Source organism: Exophiala viscosa (genome assembly GCF_022695815.1).
Source record: "Exophiala viscosa unplaced genomic scaffold EDD37scaffold_2, whole genome shotgun sequence".
Taxonomy (NCBI): Eukaryota; Fungi; Ascomycota; class Eurotiomycetes; order Chaetothyriales; family Herpotrichiellaceae; genus Exophiala; species Exophiala viscosa.
In genome coordinates this window covers 2,337,406-2,355,433 of record NW_026944354.1, presented here as the reverse complement: position 1 = coordinate 2,355,433, position 18,028 = coordinate 2,337,406, and the positions used below count along the sequence as shown (strand labels likewise).

The 18,028-nt window shown below is 51.9% G+C and overlaps 6 protein-coding genes across 6 annotated transcripts; 4 read left to right on the top strand and 2 right to left on the bottom strand.

The window, feature by feature from the left end:
- The first annotated feature begins 569 nt into the window (after positions 1–569).
- Positions 570–2,275, top strand: EDD37DRAFT_262077 (glycoprotease family-domain-containing protein). The gene has a single exon (XM_062810840.1). It carries the CDS (start codon positions 639–641, stop codon positions 2,025–2,027), a length of 1,389 nt encoding a protein of 462 aa, XP_062673331.1. The 5' UTR covers positions 570–638; the 3' UTR covers positions 2,028–2,275.
- Positions 2,276–3,909: 1,634 nt separating this feature from the next.
- On the top strand, positions 3,910–7,002 carry EDD37DRAFT_262060 (uncharacterized protein). Its single transcript, XM_062810839.1, has one exon. The coding sequence runs from the start codon at positions 4,073–4,075 to the stop codon at positions 6,596–6,598; it is 2,526 nt and encodes an 841-aa protein (XP_062673330.1). The 5' UTR covers positions 3,910–4,072; the 3' UTR covers positions 6,599–7,002.
- Positions 7,003–7,326: 324 nt separating this feature from the next.
- On the bottom strand, positions 7,327–8,788 carry EDD37DRAFT_656364 (uncharacterized protein; the record flags this gene model as incomplete). The annotated part of the gene is made up of 2 exons (XM_062818822.1): positions 7,327–8,610; positions 8,636–8,788. 2 exons carry the CDS (start codon positions 8,786–8,788, stop codon positions 7,327–7,329), a joined length of 1,437 nt encoding a protein of 478 aa, XP_062673329.1.
- A 152-nt stretch (positions 8,789–8,940) lies between these two features.
- On the bottom strand, positions 8,941–10,910 carry EDD37DRAFT_262058 (uncharacterized protein). The gene is made up of 3 exons (XM_062810838.1): positions 10,663–10,910; positions 10,418–10,590; positions 8,941–10,366 (listed from the first exon to the last, which is right to left on the bottom strand). The coding sequence occupies exons 1-3, from the start codon at positions 10,717–10,719 to the stop codon at positions 9,094–9,096; spliced, it is 1,503 nt and encodes a 500-aa protein (XP_062673328.1). The 5' UTR covers positions 10,720–10,910; the 3' UTR covers positions 8,941–9,093.
- A 1,172-nt stretch (positions 10,911–12,082) lies between these two features.
- On the top strand, positions 12,083–14,705 carry EDD37DRAFT_622310 (uncharacterized protein). Its single transcript, XM_062816053.1, has 3 exons — positions 12,083–12,853; positions 12,902–13,841; positions 13,893–14,705. Exons 1-3 carry the CDS (start codon positions 12,413–12,415, stop codon positions 14,354–14,356), a joined length of 1,845 nt encoding a protein of 614 aa, XP_062673327.1. The 5' UTR covers positions 12,083–12,412; the 3' UTR covers positions 14,357–14,705.
- A 530-nt stretch (positions 14,706–15,235) lies between these two features.
- On the top strand, positions 15,236–16,435 carry EDD37DRAFT_261822 (NADPH2:quinone reductase). The gene has a single exon (XM_062810837.1). It carries the CDS (start codon positions 15,366–15,368, stop codon positions 16,428–16,430), a length of 1,065 nt encoding a protein of 354 aa, XP_062673326.1. The 5' UTR covers positions 15,236–15,365; the 3' UTR covers positions 16,431–16,435.
- The last annotated feature ends 1,593 nt before the right edge of the window (positions 16,436–18,028 follow it).

Genomic DNA, 18,028 nt, shown 5'->3' with positions numbered 1-18,028 from the left:
GATGAAACATGGGTTGCTGTATGGAGTCGAGTCTGATTGGGAATCATGCCAGGAACTCATGTCCACTATGACCATATCATGTTATGGTAACATACCTCTTCGGACACGATCTTAGCTGTCAAGGGTGTTTCCTGGACGCGCTTGCTATACAGTCTGACTGTGGGCAGCCTTGAGAAGAAGCAACGACGAAATCAAGGAGGAGTTGCTCTTCTTTGCAGTATATCTCGCCTTGCTTGAAAGGTTTATGCCCATTGGCACTGGCAATGTCGTCGATGCCTCAATATGATACACATTTTGGTTACCTCTCAAAGCTTCCTGCCATCGGTTATCCATTCTGCCAAACTTGAATATATAGTAACGCCTACGTCCGGCTCCGACAATAGCGCGATGCCACCCTTTGAAGAAAGATTTGCTGAACGTAATGCCCAATTTGGTGACGAGGAAATCGACGCGGAACAAGTAGCAGACGTAAGTACGGTAGAAGCAGGACAAGGAGCCCCCCATTGGTCGTGTGCTTCGGAACGACCTTTCGGCGGCACATTCACACCCAACCGCAGATACGAATGTCCTTTGGTGGTGCAGAATTCTTGCATTCTACATAAGTTAGAGACGAAGCCGACATATTCTTGTCATTGTCAATGCTGCATGGTTGTCGTCGAGCACACCATCTGCTCGCATCATGTGCACGCACGACATTGTCGTCGACATCGCGGCGCAACCTACTGACACTTGCGATTGAATCCTCCTGCGACGATACTTGCGTCGCGATCCTCTCTAAACACAACGCCTCAAATGGGCCCAAATCCAGATCAACAAAGCTGCACTTCAATGAGAAAGTCACACTGAGGAACACTGGCAAAGGTGGCATCACCCCAGTAGATGCCCTCAACAGTCACCAATCACATCTAGCCAAACTGGTTGAGAGATCCCTTCTGAGCCTCCCAGATGGCGACGAAACACTACCAACCTCTAAACGACTTCCGCTTCGAAATGGAACGATCAAGGAAAAGCCGGACTTTATCTCGGTGACGCGGGGACCAGGGATGCTACAAAACCTCTCTAGCGGTCTGAATACGGCGAAAGGGCTTGCTACAGCATGGCAGATACCCTTGGTCGGAGTGCACCATATGCAAGCTCATGCTCTCACGCCGCGGCTTGCCTATGCGAGGGAGGGAGACGCTCGGGAATCAACGCAGACGTCGAAGCCAGATTTCCCTTTCCTCACGTTGCTGGTCAGTGGTGGCCATACCATGCTCCTACATTCGAAAGGGTTGGTTGAGCATGAGATTCTAGCTTCGACAAATGATGTCGCTATTGGTGACGAATTGGACAAATGCGGACGGTCTATATTGCCTCAAGCCATCCAACAAGGCACACCTGACACTGCTTATGGCAAATATCTCTCGGCATACGCCTTTCAGAATGCGGAAGACTTCTCTAGCTGGAAAGTGCCTGCGAGTCGGCCGGAGGAGATTCTCAGACCGTTGAATGAGTATGGCTGGAACTTATCGACGCCAATGGCGAAGAACAGGGATCTTTCTTTCAGCTTTGCTGGCCTTGGGTCTCAGGTCAGTCGCATAATGACCGACCACTCTGTCAGAAACAACGGGGCTCCCATGGGCGAGAAAGAGCGAGTACAGTTGGCTCGTGCAGTATTAGGCACCGCGTTCGAGCATCTGGGGTCTCGGATCATCATTGCGCTGGAAAAGCTTCGTGGAGAAGGCGTGGAAATCTCTACGCTGGTAGTAAGTGGTGGAGTTGCTGCCAACGACTTCCTGCGATACTATCTCCGGCAAATGCTTGATGTGCGATCTTTCGGGCATGTCCAGTTGGTGTTCCCACCGGTCGAGCTCTGCACTGACAATGCCGCAATGATCGCGTGGGCGGGCATGGAGATGTTTGAGGCCCAATATACAACGGACCTTGGATGTTTCCCTGTTAGGAAGTGGAGTATGGACAGTCACAGCACAGATGGTGGCATCTTGGGGCTAGACGGTTGGATTCTGGCAGATGATCGAGGTGTATGAGACTCTGGCATCATTTTCACGGATGATCTGATCATCAAACCGTGAAGAACCATGTGAACGCCTCTGCAGAGTCTGCACACATTATTGAGCAGGGGTGGTAGCCAGAAGGGCACATTTCGCATAGAGGAGGACTCATGATTGGCTGTGAATACGAGACCTTCGCACGGCCACACAGGTACTAGTAGCAGTGTCAAGTTGTACCGCGTCCATGAGTCACGCACAGCAAATCAATCTCGTAGGAAACAAAGATATACTGTCTGTGGCGAGTAGGACACGTTGATTCTCGAATGGATATGGGTGTTCCTACTTTTTCCTCATCTCATGCAGGAGCCATGCATGGTATGGTGCATGCGAACGGGAACGGATCACAACAAGAGGGGATACCTTGATCAACATGGACTTTTGGTGCACTTCGCCACTGTGGCCTCTTTCATAGAACGGTCTGTACCCACCTAACCTGCCCAACTGACGGTCGTGCAGCCGAAAGTGTTAGAGGTTATGCATAAGTTAACCGGTGACTACGGATACACCCTGTCAAACAAGCAGTGGTTGGCTGATCAATGACTGCAAGGAACGTCAGGCGTGCCGTGGCCATACATGACGCCGACTCGCGGAGACGGAGCAATCCGGGGATACTGTACCTTTGCTGCTCAACTGCATATTCGTGGATGATGGTCACAATAATGAACAAAGTGGACTGACACGGGAGAAGTGACACCCAGCGCAGAAGTGCATATCTGTTAACTGTCCAAATATGGCAGAGTGAGGCTTTTCCCATAGAGGGTGCATACTAGTGCCACTAGAGTTCAACTAACGGCCTGATTCTCAGGCCGACTCCGTCTCACGTGACTGTTAGATCCAAATAGTCCGAGGCTGCAAATACTGTACGGAGTAGTAGGGCTGATTTGTCGGCGCCCGCATCGTCTGGTAAGAGATCCATCTGTCCACCAACAGCCGACACGGGTGTCCATAGTATGATATGTCATCCACCGGCCCCGTTGTCGTATATCGTATCACAAATCAATGATAAGTTGTCGATGGCAATGGCAATGGTGAGAGAGTCAACGACTGTCACGCTGTAGACTTGATAGAAAAGCTGCCATAGTAACTTCCCAAAGCAGCATTGCTTCATAGAGATGTATTAATATCCATGCAACTCGGATTCGGCTATAATGCATACGGCCGATTGAAAGATGCATAAAGTTGACCGCGCCACACTTAGTGGTGAGTGGAAACACGCGGAACTTCTCAGATCACCGCGAATCCCTGTTCGACTCTTGTCAGGCGCCTTGGCAAAGTAGGCACCACTGGACTACTCAAGTGCCATCATCAGCATCAACCAACGACTCACGCACCCAAATCACCATCCATCCTCCTCGACTCGTTCTTCCTCTCTATCATCACCCTCTCTCAATCAGGCCAACTCGGCCCACGGGTGCAAACAGACACTTGAATATTCGCCACGCTGGCCTCAGGTGTTGCTCTGCCCGCCGCAGCCGCAACTCCTCAACCTCACTTCAATCAACACTATCTACCACCTACGTGGACAAGTTGCACCATTGTTCATCGCTACCGAACACCTGTGCACTTCAGAAACATCCCCTCTCAGCCTATCCCAGTGTTCACCACCGGCAAGGATCATTCCTCGACCCACTGACACTGCCCGCGAAAGTCCACCCTGGTCCTCCTTCGCCGCTACAGACCTGCGAAAGTTCCTAGTCACCTCCATTGGAACCTCACCTGCGCTGTCCCAAACGACAAGAGAAAGAAATCTGCATTCAGCCAGTAACCAAGGAGACGGGTATATTCAACAGATATATCCTTGGTATCAGCACGACCATCGTCAACAACCCAACTGTGAGTAACGCCGCGAATCTGATATAAATCTTAAAGATTGTTTGGTTTTCATATCCATTGTACGGGTGAGTCATAAGCAACTCGGGAACTTTGAAAGTCGACCAATAGACCGCGTGCTGAATATCAAGCTAGCGACTTGCGTGTCATCTGCAACTTTCCCGGCTGGGTCGAGACTTCATATACCAACCATGGCCTCTTCCACCATGGCACCTCCTCCCACTCCTTTGGCTCATCGTCGCACCCATCGACTCATTTCCAAGAACCTTCCTCCGTCACCACCAGCATCGCCAGAGTCATCAAAATGTTCTCTTCGTAAGATGTCCCTGTCCAAGGGCGCTACATTCCACTGTTCATCCTTGCCGTCCACGCGGGATGACCCAGTCTTGAGTATTCCTCACCTGACTCATCGCTCTCCAACCTTCTCCCAGTCACTCCTGACTGGCTGGTTGTCGGAGAAAGAAGACGTCGCTCAGTCCATTGCCGACTTCGAGGAAACCTTCTCTGGCGCACGTGGAAAGAGAGGTGCGGGCAGACGCCGATCGCTTCGGGACTTTGAACAACAAGTCTTGGTCCGTCGTGCTGCGCTCCCGTCTGACGAAGGCTTGGGATCATCCATCAGCCCGGCGAGTGACAAAGGCTTGGCAAAGACATTCGAAAGAGCTTTGGACTTGTTGTCGAGCAAGGACAGTGGGCTGGGTACTTCCATCAGTGACTCGGTGGAGAAGGTCGTGGGAAACAACTCTGAAGAAGACGGTCTTGCCAAAGACTTGATTCAAGGTTGGATTGCCCGTTGTGTGCTGATGTGTGAAGACGTTGTTAACCCATCTGCCGCAGAAGCTGACTCTTCAGACCTGACAACTCGCCGCCTCAGGCAGCGACCAATTGCAGTGACACAGAGCATTGCGCCTCAACCTTCCCGAACTGCCCCTCGACATCCACCACTCAACAACTCTGCACGAAACAAACTCAAGGAACATATACTCCTACCCATCCTCCGAGACGACCGTTTTGAGGAGTTCCATCCTTTCGTCTCTACTCTTGGCTCCAAGACCAACAAGAACATCAGATGCTTGCGTGATCTCGAAAAGAGCCTCATCTTCAAACCCTTGGTAAGCACACTTGCCTTCGATCGCCTGCCAGAGTCTAACCCCCTCTTCAAGACATTTGCCATCTCAAGGCATCTGTTTCGTCTCTTTGGCGAGTTTACCATCCAACTCGTCGTCGACACTTATCAACATCTCTCCGAGTCGGAACAGCGACGTGCCGCTGACCGCGCTTACGACAACGGATACTTCCTTGACTTGGTCCAGCAAGTCAATCGACTAGCTACTCAAATCGGATCGTCCAATCGCGCTCAGCAGGCCGGTACTGCTGAAGACGACGAGATGGCTTACTCCATTGATGACGAGGTCACCTTGGAAGGCGGCCTCGGTGAGTCCGGCAACCAGGCAGAGCTCGTTCGCTGGAAGAACGGCAAAGGCATCTCGCTGAGGACTGGTCAGCCTTATGTTCCAGCCCCTGGGATCAAGAGACAGAGCAGTGGCGAACTTGACGAAGATGTTGCTCGATCCATGGCCAGAAGAAAGAAGGGTTGGGTCCCTGACAATGTTCAGATGAAGTGCCACGACCCCGAATGTGATAAGACCTTCACCAGAAAATGTGATCTGGCCAAACACGAAAAGACCCATTCTCGGCCTTTCAAGTGCCCCGAGGAGACTTGCAAGTATCACGACCTCGGTCTGCCTACTGAGAAGGAACGGGAGCGTCACTACAATGACAAGCATTCCAAGGACCCACACTTCTACAAGTGCGACTTTTGCGAGTTCCGCACCAAACGTGAGAGCAACTGCAAACAGCACCAGGAAAAGAAACATGGTTGGGTTTACGAACGTGCCAAAGGCAAGGACAAGGCCGCCGCAGGCTCGTCTCGGATGACGCCTGCTGAGACTCCTCAAACATACTACTCCCCTAGCTTGAGAAGCCATGACGATGCAAGTTCCGTCGCCGGCAGCATCAGAGGAAGTTATGCAGGCAGCATTGAACCAAGTTTTGCAGGCAGCGTTCCTATGACGCCAGTGGAACAGCCTGTCAACAACTTCGACACTTATCAACCTGCTCCTGTCAGCTACTCCAATCCCCTCTTCCCAAGACAAACCCCGTCCATGCCATACAATACCGTGGCTGAGGAGTTCGACTTCAACTCCGCTTCTTTTCAGCAACCCTATTCGTATCAGCCAGCTCAGACATATATCTCCCCAACCAACACTACTCCAATTAGCTCCCACAATCTGATGGGCACGCCAATCACCCCAGCTTATAGCAACATTACTGAGCCGTCTGACTATGCTATGCCAATGGATCTCACTATGGACTGCACCAATCCTACCATGTGGAACGATGGTCTGCCAACACCAAGCTCCTACTTGCAGCCACAGTCCCGCAATCCCTCCATCTCCGAGTACTCACCTATGATTGCCGGTCCATCCACCGAGGTCTTCCACAAAGCGTCCATTATGGATCAAGCCCTGGGGTTCCCAGAGGGAGACTTTTCATTGTTCGGTGGCGAAAGCAGCAACGCTTTCTCAAACCCAGCGGCAGCCAGTGCCACCCTCTTCCCTGGTGGTCCCGAGGCTTTTGCCACCCTCGATAACGACCCCATGTTCAACGAAAACTGGACAGACGAGGATCTCTTCGACTACGATATGGGCAACTAGGCTCATCGCAAGAAACTTTGGTCACGGAGGCCACCAAGCAGTGAGCTGCTTTGGCTCACGGTTGCTTTAGCAAGGATTATGGGAATTTGATGAACGCTTTTTTCTTTTCTGTTTCACTACTCCACCCGTCTTGAAAATCATACAAAAAAAAGATGGAGGTGTCGAGACCGAGGTGATGCGATGGACTTTTCAATGATGATGTAACGAATATAATTTGATATGACTCTCCAACCCTGGAGATCGAGAAGAGGTCATAGGGTCGGGCTCAGATTGATACAGTGATGGAACATGTTTTCATAACACCCTCTCTGGGTTATGGGGCCTGGGCATTGGGCATGGTTCAACATAGTACAGATACAGTACGAATTCATCTCTCCATGAAATGAAAAATCTCTCATTTCAATAAGTGATTCTCATCATTATTTTCCTTCTGCATGATCTGCTTTGGACCCCGGTGCCTTCCACTCAAAGGTCGATCAATCGAAACCAGCTTGCCTGTAGGCTTGATGATATGAGATCTTGGCTGGCTTACAAGTCATTCAATGCGCACATGCTATCACAGGCAGTTTGAAGTCTCGTTCTCAGGTGCATCCAACTAGGTGATAGACCATCTCTGTCAAGTTCGCATTCGTCCCCAGCATAGCCTGACCTGATACAAACCCCAGCGTACTTCCCACATGGCGTGCACAGTCCTGAAATAGTCCCGATGAGGGATACAAGTATGATTATCAACTCCTCGGCGTAGCATGATCGTCGAGCTCACGCGCGAGACACCGTCTGAGACTGTTGTACCATTCTTCCCCCTTGTATCCATGTTTCTCTTTCCGGACGTTCCATCCAGCGAGTCTCAATTTGTTGATTCGTTCTTTCTTGGCCAGAGTCGCTGGATCTCCTCCATTTGCGTCGTCATCATTGTCTTCTCGTTGGCGACCAGCTCGAGTAGACGGGGAGGTAGTGCTCAACGACCAGAAACTAGCGAGGCGGTTGTTCGTTGATGCTTTGGCAGTGGCGCGTTCGTCGTGAAGACTGCGCACTCGATCGAGGTCTTTGGCCAGAAAAGAGATATGTTTGCGCAGTTGGGTTGCGAAATCGGATAACGAAGCATTGTACCGCGTCAGGCTGGCCGATGAGAGGTAAGCGTCCAGATGGTCGTTCGGAGGGTCTGGACTGAAGGCGTCGCGAATCATTCGGAAGCGTGGCGTCACTGGAGAAGGTGTGGCTGTCTCTTCCGGCGATGGCGACTGCAGCACTGGCAAGGAACCTTCATATCGAGCAATGAGGGTTTGTACTGCCGTCTTGCGCATGGTGGGGATCTGGATGATGCGAGAACCTTGGACTTCAAAACCGGCTCTGTGCCCGAACGGTAGAGGAGGAAGGGGTCGGTGGGTAGTGTCGGTCTGGGCTTGGGCGGGCTCTGCATCTTTGGGAGCTCGACTGAATAAGGGTGATGGGACGAGTTCTTCCGCTAGTGCATGAGGGTTGCTCAAGCTTTGGCTGAGTCGAGCGCGGTGTGTCATGGGAGTGTGCGGTGACTTGACATGGTTGCAGTTCAGTCCTTCTTGTTGCGTCTCATCAGTTTCTGCAGAAAGTGTGTCCGATACCTCGGGTGGTCCGGAGACTTCGACATCGGACGACAACAAGTTCGGCGCAGGGGAATAGATGCTGTATGCTGAAGCAGAGTGTGTGACAGTTGAACTTGCAATGCCTGGTATTGGCGAACCTTGTATGTTTTTCTTGATATTTGTAGGGGAGACATGCCAATCAGTGTACGGTGGAGATTGCTCGGGCTGGCTGTAATAACCTTGCTCGGCCGAGACATAAGGCAGCGGCAAGACACTGAGAGCGGATTTGAAACTGTCCTGTGCGAGCAACAGAAGTTCCATCTTGTTGTTCGAAAAGTCATGTGCGATGAGGCCCATAGCTTCGTAAGAGACTGCACGGTAGAACCAGAGGAAAGTTCGGTGAAGCGCATGGATCTGATATTGTGTCAGTGAGGAGTTCAATTCTTGCGGCTCGACCGATCCTGGGTGACAATACATTTGGCCTCTGAAGCTGCTCACACAGGGAGATACACTGCTTGTATCGGTGGGTGAGGTGAAGGTTCTGTACCCTAACAAGCTCATCCTTGTGAGACGAGATCCTCCTGTTTGCGCCGCGGACTCGCTCGACATGAGCTGGAGTCTCCACCATCTCGATCGCTGAAAGGCTTCGCGCCAGGTTGAACGGATTCTATTCATCGTGGGAAAATTCCTGATAATGGTGGCAGGTTTCAGTTTTCTGTGCCTTTCTGCCACACCACTGTGTATCGTTGCCAAGTGACGCTCCAGCCGAGTCACAATAGGAGGGGAGTCTACGACCTCAAGCCGGAGACAAATGTGAGTTGTCACCAAAGGCCGCCCGTGTCATCAAAGCCTTGTCTCAAGTCTTCGTGGCGGCACATGGTCGCCTTTCATGCTACCTGAGAGGATAGTGACAGTCGTCATCACCAGTCCAAATCAAGTGGTGCTGGTGTTGAACGAGATGAGACCATCCTCAATCAAATCCTCAACTTGGCCCCGTACCCATTCACCCGTCTGTCCCAGGTTGGCCTGAGTCAGTGCTGTCTCCAAATCAGTGCCGGCCAGTAGAGCCCGAGAAACGACACCCCTCAGCTGACCGGTAGCCTTCTGTTCGTCATCTTGATACAGCTTCGCCGCATTTCTGTAGAAAGTGTCGGCATTTTTAAGTAATTGTACTGCATTCGTAATGGCTGGTTGGTAAGATACAGGCGGATGACCGAGCTTGACCTGTAGCAGTGAGCAATTTCCTCGTATGAAATGTGTCTCGGCGATGTCATCTGGGACCGGACCGGAGATCTTCGAAGCGGTTGCCATATTGGCTATCGCGGCAGACAGAGCGTTCCATCTCTGCGGGATCTGAGACTCGGCTATCGTAATATCACGATCCGCAAGGGCAGCATTGTATGAAATCAGGCTGTTCGCATTGGCCAGTAACGCGACAAAGTTTTTGTCCAGAGTAAGGTCGGATGACTTAAAGGCTTCGTCGCGCTCCCTCTTGTACGTTGCTGCATCAATGGATCCAAGTTTATAACCAGCTTCAAGCAAGACAGAGATGAAGTTGGCCCGGGTTAGTGCAACCTCCTGCACGGTCTCAGGCTCTGCATCTCGGAGAAGGATTGGTAGCTTCGTCTTGAGTAGTTTCGAAGAAAATTCTTCGATCCAGGCAAGGCTAGTGATGGGAGCGGAGGTGGTGGTGGAGGACAAGATGCTGCAAAGCGTAGTCAGTGTCCCTAGTTCGGCAAGGATGGTGTCAATGAGAGTTTCTTTTGTCACTGGTTCCACGACCGAGAACCACTGCTCTTCATTGTCGCGTGAAGCCTTGTCAGCAGAGTCATCGATATTATCGTTGTTGCCTTCGGGAGGCGCTGGTTGAAAGTCCTCCGTATCGCCTTGAGCATCGGCCTCATCTTGCTGCTGGATATTCTGCTCGAGTTTGAGTTCCTGAATGGCGAGACAACGATTTTGCAATTCGAGGGCCTCCTCGAGTGATTGCAAGGCATCTTGATCAGGTCGATCTGGATCTTTCGCAAATACTTCGGCAATGGTGGTCAACACTTGAGCAGTGTTGAATAGAGCATCGGCATTGTCTTGATCAAGGTTTAGTGCATATCGATGAGCATCGAGGGCTTGTTGCAGCACTTCTAGGAGTGGCGCCTGTAGCTGTTGTACAAGGATAGGGTGTGTTGCAATTTCTAGAAGTACTCTGGCCCTGTCACAGTGTTAGCGTTCTTGTCAGGCACACCGGGAGGGTCTGCCATACTTGTTGTATGCAAGATCGAGACTGTCAGGGAATTTCTGCAAACCCCGATCATATACGTCAATGGCTCTGGAGAAGAATCGCATCGACTTGACGGCATCCCCAGCTCTCCATTTTCCTGCTGCTTCTTCGAAGTCGACCCCGGCTGCCTGAAAATCGTCTGCGGTGTCCAATACCTGGACCATGCATTGTTAACATTTCAATTCTTACCCGCCCTTCCATTGAGCTAGTATTGCATGATGTCTTACCTGCTCAGCTTTCTTCTTCGCCTTTGAGTGCTTCAGAAAGGCTTTGGGCTTGGACATGTTGGCCGGCGTAACGTCAATGCGGGAAATACCCCGGACGGCAAGCCTTGTCGAATGGCTGAGACCGATACACGCCTCGCCCGATCGAAATAAGAAGGTAAGTGACTAGGCCAAAACCGAACTAGGAGGAAGAGGTGTGATGGCACCAGGCAGAGTCTCTCGCGAGGTCGTGGTCGGTTTCCCGAGAAAAGGTGGGCGGCTATTCAGATGTCATTGACAGTAGAGCAATAATAATGACCAATCAACGCTAACAGTCGTGAACAGTCAACTTGAAAGTCGGTACGTACACTTGCGCGGACATGTACGGTGGAGGATCGGAGTATAGAGTCGAAAGGTTTGACTCGATCATAGCGTGACGAGTAAGGGGACCTCGAGATTCTGCTGCATGGCATCCTTTAGGCTCCGAAACCTGGACGGGCCTATTGGATAGACCCCATCGGCACGTCAATTTCGGCATAGCCTGGAGGCCGATGGCGTTTTTTCCCTTCGAGTTTTGTAACGGGAAAAGACCGGCAGCAGAAATTTTCATCCTTAGGTACGAGTACTGTGGTACAGTTTTGGAGCATGAAAGGTTCAAGAGATGGTTCAGTGGTTCACCATCCACGATCATCCCACGCTCGTGTCTTCTTACTCCGAGGAAGCGAACTGTGCTTGTGCCTATGCCCACCCTTTACGGAGTACTCGCCGACCCGCTTGACTCGGGTGTGGTTCTCTTCGCTTGCGCAGGAAGCCTGTCCAGTGTCGGTCAGGCAAAGAAGCTGCCCGGGCCTTTGAAAATGGGCGTAGGGTCACCTAAGTCAAGCACCCAAGTCAAGTACCTAGGTAGCCAACAAGAGCAGAAGGCATGTCCCGGGCGGCACCAAAACATGTTCTCAAGCAGGAGGAGCCAGCTGAGAGCAGATTCAAGTCTCCATCCACACCCTCAAATCTCTTCTCTAAAAAAGAATCACAATAGTTCGCAGCAGTGACCATGACCTTGCAGAGACTGTCATCCCTGTTTCTTCAACTTCCCTTCCCGTTTCCCGTACCTACCATCACAACCACCACCATCATTCGTATCCTAATTAGCATCAAGATTAATTTACTTTCATGTGCTCTGGCTAATGTCCCTTGCGCACGCATGACTTCATGCATCACAGCCCATGACCTACTCTCGAGTCTCTCATCAGCTTTCGTCAGAAGAACAAGGGCCAACATTCCTCCTGGGAAACCCCCCGTCCACTTTTTCGGACCACCCATGAGGACCACAATAGGCCTAGCGATTCTGCGCCACGGCCGGTCTACTGCAAGTCTAAAGTGAGAAAACGCCCGGCGAGTGGCAGGTTTAGGTCACAAACCCACGCCCGTGCCATTCACCCCGCCGTGTGGACCCCCAAACCTCATCGACTATCATCTGCCACCACCGCCGACCTCGAATTTTAACCCTCGTCGTACCTTGACCATCTACGACCTCTTCCATTCGCTCTCTCCTTCTTACAAGGCTGCGCTCTGTCGCTTCGACGACCTCTTCACTTTCATTCAATCAACGACAACTTCCATCGTCCTTCGTCAAGACTCGACAACAGCGGTTCCCTTTCGATCGCTATCTGCAGCCATGCTGTTCCCCCTCTGAGATAGCCGTGTCGTCCTCCAACCACCTCCCGCAGCCCACCTGCGGGCGCATACCACTACCACAACCACCCCCACCTCGAATATGACACAAGAGGGCGAGCAGAATGTCGTATGGCCACAGGATATGCAAGATGATGGAATGGTCGCTGGGGTCGGCGACGACGACTTCACAAAATTCCTCGACCTCGATAATGACTTTCAACATTTTACCTCCATGAACAATGGCCATTCCGGCCTCGACACCCCCATGGGCCGTCTCGGCTTCGGCAATCCTAATGGCGATCTCGCCTATGCCAACCAGGAGCAGATGCAGATGAATCTGCCTGTTACGACTGAATCGGTCGGTTATCAGAATCATCTGGCCTCGAATCAGCCATACGGGCAGTATCAGCCGCAGTACCAGCAGATGCAGATGCCGCAGCAATACCACGTCCCTCCGACGCCTGTGAGCGCTGAGATGCAGGCCAGGAAGTATGTGCATCAGATGGGGAACAATGGGCAGATACTTTTTGATCACCAGCAGGTTTGTAAAGTTGGATTCCCATGCGGTGCCGCTGTTGACATCGTTCAGGTCTCGTTCACTCCGCTAGTGTCTCCTGCGCAAACCCCCATGGACGGTGGCTTCACCATGTCCGACTATGGTCTCGCCGACGAGTTTTTCAGCCCTCTAACCTCACCTGCAATCGAGGCGCAAGCGGCATTCAGTGGCACAGGTACCACGGCGTCTCCCGTCGATCTGAATGCTGATCAGGGCGCTCCCAACACGTCGCAACCAGCCGCCAAAAGACCCCGGCGCAAAGTCAACGGCCAGACTCGTGCATATGCGCGGAGCGTGAAGCAATCCCCAGCTATGAAGCCGAACCATCGCAGCCGACATCCGTCGCTTAGTTCCCTACAGTTGGACAAGATCGGAAACATGCTTCCCCAGACGGCCCAGGGAGCCACTTTGTACCCATCGGCGCCCAACAGCGCTGTGATACAACCCAGCGATGATTCCGTGTCGCCAGAACCCTTGTCAGAAGCTGCCATGAGACCTCCTCCGGTGCCGCCCAATGTCAAGTCTCCTCAACCCGGTGCCAACTCGCAAAATTCCAATAACCCAGTCACACCGGCCACGTTGATGAGAATGCCGAGTACGCAGTCGGTCTCGGCAAAACAGATGGAACAGCTGGTTTCTGCCCATAATTTGGACGAGCCCATGGACGATATTATGCTCCCAGACGCCGCAGCAGGCCCACCTATCTTGGCCCAACTCGATACCACCAAGAATGGCGACGATACTGAAAACACGCCCACGCTTTCGGCCAAGTCGGCAAAATTGAGCGCCAATAGTACGCCTCGCGGTGTGTTGATCAGGACTGACTCGCAAGAGACTTTTGCGAAGCCTGGAAAACTCGACACTCGAGGAGGTCGCGCCAGCAAGAAGCGCCAGAGCACTTCTTCTGCCACCATTTCTCCCGCTTTGCGCCCCAAAATCTCTCCTAGCATCAATCCTCTAGCTCCGGCGACGGGTAAGTGTTATCGGTACTTGTTCACATGTGACTCCTGCTAACCAGGTTTAGGTCCAGGCATGGCCCATCTTTCTGCAGAAACTAGCGCCCTGTACCTCGCATCAAAGTCCAACTACCAAAACATCCTCGAAGGCACACATCTTCCTGGAGTCTCCTATCCAGAGACTCTTGCCGAAAATCTGACATCAAAGCGAACGTCGCATAAGATCGCCGAACAGGGACGCCGGAATCGTATCAACCTTGCGCTCAAGGAGATCGAGACTCTCCTGCCCCCTGCAATAATTGCTTCCTGTGGAAAGAAGGAAAGAGCGGGCTCCCAGGACGACGACGCCGAAAGCAAAGCATCTGCCTCCGCCCAAGGAGCCAGCAAAGCCAGCACGGTCGAAATGGCGATTGTCTACATCAAGAGTCTGCAGACCGAATTGAAAGACACGAAAGACAGACTCGAGTCGGTTGAGAAGAAATTCGCAGCAGACGGAGGCAGCAGCGCCGAGAGCCACTCATCCGAAGGCTGAAGCCGGTGTTCGGTCGAGATTACCTCCCCTTCAGTTGATCCAGGTTTAATGGCTTTAACGGCGTGATGGTTGATGAGTTTACTGATCGGCGATGAGAGACTAAGTTTACAACAGACACAAAGAGGGCCTTATTTATCGGTGATACAGACCTTGGGTTGAACATACAGGGAGGGTCGATTACTCTTGGCTGATGTCAATTGTGAATCTTGAGTCTTGAACCTCTGATGAGAGTTCATAGAACGCTTGCATTTGATACTAAAAAGTCTCGCCAAAGGAGCGAGCAGTGTTCCTGCACATAAAGTGAGGCACGTGGATAGCCACCACCAAAATCAAACATGTTTAAATACTGTACTTCGTATGTCACTGTTTAATTGTATGTCCGTCACTTGTATGTTCTCTAACTCCTTCTACTGTATCAATGGGGATTGGGCAAGGCATGCTTGGGACACGAGCATGTACTGTAGTGAAAAGTCGGGGGCCCACTGGCCATCGGTGAGCATAGTGCCTATCGACTACGAGCTTTAGATATCTGCTTTTACCATCAATGCACATAGTACGGAGTACTTAGGGACGTCCCATCATCGACTTGACAGTGTATATGATAATCCATACCCAGAGCCTCGGCCCAGCCACAGCTCCGCGGGTAGGTGGGTTCGGTCCCGGGGAGGGACGCGCGACCCCTCATTATGCCATATGGCATACCTAGGTATGTCCCCAGTGAGTTTGTAACAACTTTCGTTTGTCATCATCAATCAGAAACAGACAACTGGGACAAGGTCAGCAGGAGAGCTGAAAGCAAAGACGTCCAAAAAACAGAGTGCGAGCACCGTCGATCCAGACTGTCGTTGTCGATCAGGCTCGAACGAGTACCTAACAGCACTTGTACCGCAAGAAAACACCATATCCGTCTCTATACTACTGAACACAGCACGAGCACAGCATATCAAGCAATACAAGTCCTGCCCCTCTAGCAGACATCACCTTTCAGTACTCACCTCCAAGTGGCATCATGAAGTCCGCCCTCGTTTTCAAAGCCTCCCCAACAACCCTCTCCGTCAAAATCCAAGATATCCCCAAACCCGTACCCGAAGCCGACCAAGTCTTAATCAAAGTCGTCGTAGCCGGCACAAATCCCAAAGACTGGAAACTCCCGCTAACCGTCAAAGGCCAGTCCGGCACGAACTCAGGCGACGATGTTTCCGGGTACGTTGAGGCGGTAGGCCCAAACGTTACAGGATTCAAACAGGGCGACCGCGTCGCCGCGTTCCATGAAATGACAAAGCCGCACGGTGCGTTCGCCGAGTACGCCATCGCCCCGGCCAAGACGATCTTCCACATCCCTGAGTCGACATCGTTCGAAGAAGCTGCTACCATTCCACTGGCTGCGATGACTGCTGCAGTCGGGTTATTCTGCCGACTTGACCTGCCGGAGCCGTGGGTTGCAGGACCCAGAAGGGACACTTTGAAGGGTGGTGTTGTCGTGTACGGCGCAAGTGGTGCGGTCGGCGCGTTCGCAGTCAAATTGCTTGTCCGGGCCAAGATCCATCCTATCATCTGTGTCGCAGGACGTGCGTCGTCATTCGTTGAGGGTCTGATCGATCGGTCCAAGGGCGATACGGTGATTGACTACCGCAGTGGCGCGGATAAAGTCGTTGAAGCGATACGCCAGGCTTTGCCCAAGGGTCAGAAGCTGATGTATGCTTTTGACGCTGTCAGTGAGAAAGGAAGTTATCAGCAGATCATCAAGGTCTTGGACCCGCAGGGGCACATCACGCTGGTACTGCCGGGGAAGAAGTATGAAGGGATACCGGAGACGGTACATAAGACCACCACGACGGTCGGTGCTGTGCATGGGTTTCCTGATGATCTGACTGACTTTGGGTATGCTTGGTTCCGCCTTTTCGGGTTGGGACTGAAAGAGGGCTGGTTTAGTGGTCATCCCTTTGAGGTCGTTCCTGGGGGGTTGGGAGGTGTGCAGACGGGGTTGCATAATTTGAAAGATGGTAAGGCGAGCGCGGTCAAATATGTATATCACATCGAAGAGACTGAGGGTTTGAAAAAAACCAAGCTCTGAGCGGACGCTGCTAAGATAGGACCGGGATGCAGAATATTGTCTGACAATGTACTATTGAACTGAGAGTTGTCCTGTGTATGGCCGCTGCCGCCGTCAGGATTCTTACCTGTGATGAGACCGCGTGAGTGCCGTAACATGCCTGGTATCTCGAGCATGTCTGGCAACGTTGAACAGAATCGGTGACAGCCTGCCAGCATTTGACTGGGTTCAATACATGCTTCACATCCATACCCGGTTCGAGAAGAGGCCTTTGAGGTGTCGTTGTGCGGCGAATATCCTGCATCTTTCCTGGCGAACGATGTGATCATGCTAGTGGGATCTTTGCACGCGTCAATCAGTCGGCCAAAGGAGCCTGTGCAGACGGATGGTGCACAGAAGTGCCCTAGGCGAGCAGCAACGGGTTGAGCCAATGAATAGAAGATGACCAATGTTATGATTCCACCATATGTCTGCTGATCCTCAACAGGGGTCGTCTTTCATGTGCGTAGCCGTTGAGAAATGCGAAGCACTTGAAAGCTCGATGAGAGAGTAGACTCCGCAGACCTTTGATTGGTGTGGTGATTGACTGACATTGTGATCACACATGGGTTTGATAAGTTCATTTCTTGACCGTCAGGATCTACCAGGGGCCTGTTGTCATAATCGCACATCCTCTCCACGCGGAAGTGGCCGGCATTCCTCAAGTAGTAACCGCAAATGTTGTGGTGTGGGCCCGCTTGTGAATGTCCATCGTCTAGGCCGCATCATGGTGTTGAACATGCCTGCAACCTTTTGTTGATGAACTTCAACGATACAGAGGGCGTTCCGTGATAGCATGGCCAAAGGGCAAGACAAAATTCAAGGCTCGGTTGACGCAAATAAGATGCGAAGATCTAGCCAGCATGGCTACGCCCCCATATCATGGAGTCAGACAGTACAGGTACTGGAACAGTAAGCATCGGCGAGCTGCTTACTCAAAGTGAATCTCACTCACTCCGCATTCTGCAAAGGACCATCCATCAAGTGGACCCGTGAGCGATTTCTGTCTCCAGATCAGCGTTTCCTTATGCAGAGGCAGTGTAGCGATAAAGCATCCCGATCAACGCTGAAAGCAGTCTTCCCCGCGGATCCAGTGCCTGTCACGCACCTAAAGCATGAGTAACAGTCGGGAGAATATAACTCTTGAGAGCAAAGTATATGCAAAAGGGCTTGCAATGATCGACGGCTAGCGTGGCTTGGTAGCGGACAACCTCGGGAAGTGCGCCTCCTCAGGATGGCAGATAACGTCGTAAAGACCTTACCTTGACTCTATAGGCTTGTTTCCCTGGCAGGCGGAGGCGCACATTCAAATATGCTGCAGCTAATGGAAGGCTTCTGTGTTGCAAGACTTGTTGCCGGAAAAGTGTCTTTCAACTTGTGCCTTGATCTCCTCTCTTTGGCTGCTTCATCCTCCACGATCCGCTCTCCACGTCAGGCCCTAAGGCTGTAGTGGCCCGAAGGATAGATCTCATTTGCCTGGATTGGTCTTGTGGGGGGATTCGGAGTGGTGTTTCAGATTTTTCTCCCTCAACACCTGAACGATCTGGATCATGGCTGGTGATATTCCCCGTAAGTTGTAA